General features: G+C 41.6%; 1 protein-coding gene across 11 annotated transcripts in view; it reads right to left on the bottom strand.

The window, feature by feature from the left end:
- MADD (MAP kinase activating death domain) overlaps positions 1-5,584 on the bottom strand; it is a 58,792-nt gene that overhangs the window by 24,658 nt on the left and 28,550 nt on the right. For 9 of the 11 annotated variants that reach the window (XM_012802833.2, XM_023509628.1, XM_023509619.1 and 6 more), the window contains 2 exons: positions 4,671-4,754; positions 4,189-4,347 (listed from right to left, as the gene is read on the bottom strand). In XM_012802833.2, the coding sequence (XP_012658287.1) occupies positions 4,189-4,347; positions 4,671-4,754 (243 nt within the window). The remainder of the gene's footprint in view (positions 1-4,188; positions 4,348-4,670; positions 4,755-5,584) is intronic. The other 2 variants (XM_012802870.2, XM_023509613.1) reach the window with 1 other exon arrangement.

Raw genomic sequence — 5,584 nt, 5'->3', positions numbered from 1 at the left:
TCATTGTTGTTTGGCGGGCCCGGGCTGGGGATTTGAACCCGCCACCTTGGGTGTATGTGGCTGGCACCTTAGCCACTTGAGCCACAGGCACCGAGCCTAGAGATGGGGTCTTGATCTTGCTCAGGCTGGTCTCGAATCTGCAAGCTCAGGCAATCCATTCGCCTTGACCTCCCAGAGTGTTGGGATTACAGGCGTGAACCACTGCTCACAGCCTGAGACCCCAACTCTTATAAAAAAAATATAGCCAGGTATGATGGTGTATGTTTGTAGTCCCAGTTACTCAGGAGACTGAGGCAGGAAGATCTTTCTCTTGAGCCCAGAAGCTCAAGGCTACCATAAGCTATGACAGTGCCACTATACCCCAGCCTCCATGACAGAGTAGACTTTGTCTCTAAAAAACAAACTAGGGGGCCAGATGCAGTGGCTCATGCCTATAATCTTAGCACTCTAGGAGGCTGAGGTGAGGTGATTCCCTCCGCTCACAGGTTTGAGACCAGCGTGAGCCAGAGGGAGACCTCATTTCTAAAAATAGCCAGGCATTGTGGCAGGTGCCTATAGTTCCAGCTACTTGGGAGGCTGAGCCAAGAGAATCATGTGAGCCCTGGAGTTTGAGGTTGCTGTGAGCTATGATGCCACAGCACTCTACCAACGACAACAAAAGTGAGACTCTGTCTCAAAAAACAAAAACAAAATAGGGCCAGGTACGGGCGCTCATGCCTGTAATCCTAGCACTCTGGGAGGCCAAGGTGGCTGGATAGCTTGAGTTCATGAGTTTGAGACCAGCCTGAGCAAGAGTGAGATCCCGTCTCAAAAAATAGCTAGGTATTGTGGTGGGTGCCTGTAATCCCAGCTATTCGGGAAGCTGAGGCAAGAGAATCGAATAAGCCTAAGAGTTTGAGATTGCTGTGAGGTATGACACCACTACACTCTACTAAGGGAGACAAAGTGAGACTATCTCAAAAAATAAATAAATAAAAAATAAAGGGAGAGACAAACCTTTTTTAAATTTGACATTTATAGAGTATTTCATCCAAAAGCTGAAGAATACATATTCTTTTTGTCAGTACGTGGAACATCTCAGTCATAAAACAAGTCTTAAGAAAATTTATAAAAGTGCAATCATATCAAGTATCTTTTCTGCAGAATTCTCAAAATGGATTAAAGATTTAAAACTATGAAACTACTATATGAAAACAGAAGAAACACTTTAGGACATTGGTCTGGGGAAAATATCTCAAAAGCCCAGGCAACAAAAGCAAAATTAGACAAATGGGATTACATCCAACTAAAAATCTTCAGTATGACAGAAATAACAGAGCAAAAAGACACCCTGAAAAATGGGAGAAAATATTTGCAAACTATTCATCTGACAAGGGATTAATATCTAGACTATACAAGGAACTCAAAGAACTCAATAGCAAATAAACAAATAATTGACTTAAAAAATGAGCACAGGAGCTGAATAGATACCTCGGTCAGGGGTGTCCAACCTGTGGCCCAGGGGGGCTGCATGCTGATTATTTGAAGACTTTTTTGCTTATGTATGGTATCAGCTTGTTGCTCAGACTAGAGTACTATGGCATCATAGCTCACAGCAACCTCAAACTCCTGGGCTAAAGTGGTGATCTCCTGCCTCAGTTTCCCCAGTAGCTGGGATTAGTTGTATGCCATAACACTCAGCTAATTTTTTTTTTCTATTTTTAGTAGACACAGGGTCTCACTCTTGCTTATGCTGATCTCAAAACAGCTCAGGAATTAAGGCCCATTAACTTGAATAGGTCTCCTAACTCTCAATCCTAATCCCATGCTGATCCCAAACTCCTGAGCTCAAGGGATCGTCCAGCCTTGGCCTCCCACTATGCTAGGTTACAGCTGTGAGTCATTGTGTCTGGTTGGGTTACTGGTTTCCTTAAGGGAACAGACTATGCTCTTATATGTAATCTTTTCCATTTAAAGTTTTTCTTAAATTTATCAGCTATTCTTTTTCCCTGAATTCTTCTCAGGTTCTAGGACAAATGTAACAATATGTAATACTCCTCGGATATTTTTATGTGTCTTAATCTTGGTATTTTCCTCATTAAAAGTAATATTAAGACTGTACCATGAGAGAGACACCTGTGGCTCAAAGGAGTGGGGCATCAGCCCCATATATGGGAGGTGATGGGTTCAAACCCAGCCCTAGCCAAAAAAAAAAAAAAAAGACTGTACCATGAGCCTTACTTAATTTTTTGGTTTGATATAATCCCATTTGTCTTTATTTCCTCCTGCTTAAGGAAAGATGTCCTTTTTTTTTTTTTTTTTTTTTTTTTGGAGAGATATCCTCTTTAGTATATGAGCTATTCATTTTGTGAGGGAAATAAAAATTATTAATCTCAAATGACTCTTATAAACTACATGTAAATGTCACTTCTTCATTAGTCTTTGACATAATTTTTAAAATATTTACTTTGAGTCAACTCTTTCATTACCAAAGGCTTGAGATCTTATGTCTACCCATATAAGTCCCAATAAATTATTGGCACAAAGAAAAAAAAATAAAACAGCCTAGTTAGACTCAGCAGTTAAGGCCCATTAACTTGAATAGGTCTCCTAACTCTCAATCCTAATCCCAATTTTAACTCTGAGAAGTCACTGGCTCTATTAGAATCACATGTATAGGGTGGCACCCGTTGCTTAGTGTGTAGGGTGCTGGCCCACATACACTGAGGATGGTGGGTTCACACCAGGCCCTGGTCAGCTAAACAATGACAACTGCAACCAGAAAAAAAAAAAAAAAGCCGGGTGTTGTGACAGGCGCCTGTAGTCTCATCTACTTGGCAGGCTGAGGCAAGAGAATAGCTTAAGTCCAAGAGTTTGAGGTTGCTGTGAGCTATGACACTATATGGCACTCTACTGAGGGCAACATAGTGAGACTCTGTCTCAAAAAAAAAAGAAACACATGTACAGAAAGCCCTGGGGGTAGGAATGATCATCACTAGTGTTAAATAATTAATTTTTTAAAAATTGTATCTTTCATTCTTTCCACAGACCAAAGAGAGGGACCTATAAGCTCCTATGAAGAATATTCATTCTCCCATTCTAAAAAAGTGGGAAGTGAATCAGAGTGTTTTAAGAGGCACATACATACATGTATATACTGGAACACAGTGTGTCTAAAGCAAGAACTAAAAAGAATTCATCTCATTCCAGTGGATCATGAGCTTATTGTGTAATTAATCTAGGGAAGTCTCTTTTCCCTAAGACTTCATTCCCCTTGCCTATTAGAAGAGACCATTCACAGAGCAATATAATGAACTGCAAACATCTTAAAAGTGGGAATCATGCCTTATTCATACCTATTTCTTTCGTACAGAATCTGGTACTCAGTAAATCACTTCACAGACTTTTATTAATGAATGAAAACTTCCAATAACCATTAGGAATATACAAAAATAAAATATTATTTTAAGATGCTATATAAATACAGCAATGACCAGAGTAACACCGGACTAGTCCACAAAAATAGGTAGACTGGAACTAAATGAAAGCTGTAATTGTCCTGACATTGCCACCAAAGTATCATTTTGTCTGTTTTAAACCTAGGGTTATTACATCATAGGATCTTAAGCTCTTATGTCACTGGGCAGGCAGCCTAACTTATCAATGATTCAAGAAAGAGTTTTAAAAGCAGATCATGGAGTCAAAAGACTGTAAAAAGGCCTTAAGAAACATTTTCCTTTAAGGATTATCAATTTCTTATTTAACCATTCCCAATTATTATCTTTTTTTTTTTTTTGCAGTTTGGCCAGCGCAAAGCTTGAACCTGCCACCTCCTGCGCCCTACTCCTTGAGCCATAGGTGCCACCCTAATCTCTTTTTTTTGAGACCGAGTCTTAGTATGTCACCCTCGGTAGAGTGCCATGGCGTCATAGCTCATAGCAACCTCAAACTCGTGGGCTCAAGTGATTCTCTTGCCTCAGCCTCCCTAGTACTGTGACTACAGGTGCCCACCACAACACTCGGCTATTTTTTATTTTTAGCAGGCTGGGTCAGGTTTGAACCCATCAGCCCCGGTGCATATGGCCGACACCCTAACCACTGAGCTACAGGCACTGAGCCCCACTTATTATCTCTTACCTTTACATTTATTTCTAACCCACTTTCCTCCCCCACTAAATTAACTGTCTTTTGTTAGTAAATAAAGCTTACAAAGATGGTGCTTGTGGCAGAGTTGGTCTCAATTTCACTATCAGACAAAGTGCCCCGAGAGCCTGCCAAGTGGGCACTGCCCTCGCCACCTGGTCCATCACCTGCATTGCTGCTGAGGTCACTGTCTGCTCCAAGAGTCTCTCCAGAACTATTACTCACCTGGAAAGGAAAAAAGGTAGTAAGAGATATTCCCCAGAGATGGGTTCCAGAAATGCCAAGCTATTAGAGCTTTTGGTGATCATAAAAAAGTATCAAATTTCAAAGGTATATGTCAGATAGTCTCTGGAAGTACCTTCTTTATAAGATGAGGAGAAGCCCTGGGTGAAATCTCATGTAAGTTCCCCTATGACAGGCAAATATCTCCACTGGGAGAACCATGCTGACCTGAGACTACAAACAGCCTCCAAAGAGAAAGCAGATCCCTTTTCCAAAAGGGAAGTCCATACCCCACCCACCAAGATGCCAGTGTGGTGTTCCCCTACCACAGTGCTAACTTCAGAATCCTGACTTGAGCTGCGGATCATAACAGCTGGACTCACACCGATGGCAGAGTCTTGATCAGTCCTCTGAAACATGACACAGAACATACACACATTAGGGGGAAGTGTCCAATTGCCCTCAGTTTCCCTTAGAAATACTGTACCTTTTTTCTGTCCATCCCCACCCTTCTGCTATCATCCCCAGAAAGATCATGAGCAAGTTTTTTCCAGAAGATAAAATATATCTGACTTATACTATAATAAAAAAGAAATAGTACACATTAAAGAAATATGTGCTCACTGTAGAAAACACATGGAAGACTGAGGAAGTAAACATAAGATATAAATCTACCACCCACATTAACCACTGTTTTTAGTGTATTTCCTTTAGATCTTTTCTATTTTAAAAATAAAATTGGAGGGGGCGGCACCTGTGAGCTCAGTGGGTTTGGCGCCAGCCTCATATACTGAGGGTAGCGGGTTCAAACCTGACCCTGGCCAAACTGCAACAAAAAATAGCCATGTGTTGTGCCAGGCGCCTATAGTCCTAGCCTGTAGTCCTTGTGGAGGCTGAGGCAAGAGAATCACCTAAGCTCAAGAGCTGGAGGTTGCGGTGAGCTGTGATGCCACAGCATTCTACCGAGGGTGATAAAGTGAGACTCTGTCTCTAAAAAAATAAAATAAAATAAAAGATAAAATTGGAGGACAGCTCCCGTAGCTCAGTGGGTAGCGTGCCAACCACGTACACTGAGGCTGCGGGTTCAAATCCAGCCTGGGCCAACTAAAACAATGACAACTGCAGCAGCAACAACAACAACAAAATAGCCTGCAGTGTGGTGGTGCCTGCAGTCCCAGCTACTTGGCAGGCTGAGGCAAAAGAATTGCTTAAGCCCAAGAGTTAGAGGTTGCTGTGAGCT

This window comes from Otolemur garnettii, unplaced genomic scaffold, assembly GCF_000181295.1.
Source record: "Otolemur garnettii isolate 467f Iridium unplaced genomic scaffold, OtoGar3 scaffold00001, whole genome shotgun sequence".
Taxonomy (NCBI): Eukaryota; Metazoa; Chordata; class Mammalia; order Primates; family Galagidae; genus Otolemur; species Otolemur garnettii.
The sequence above is the reverse complement of the archived record's forward strand: the minus strand, read 5'-3'. Positions and strand labels throughout refer to the sequence as shown.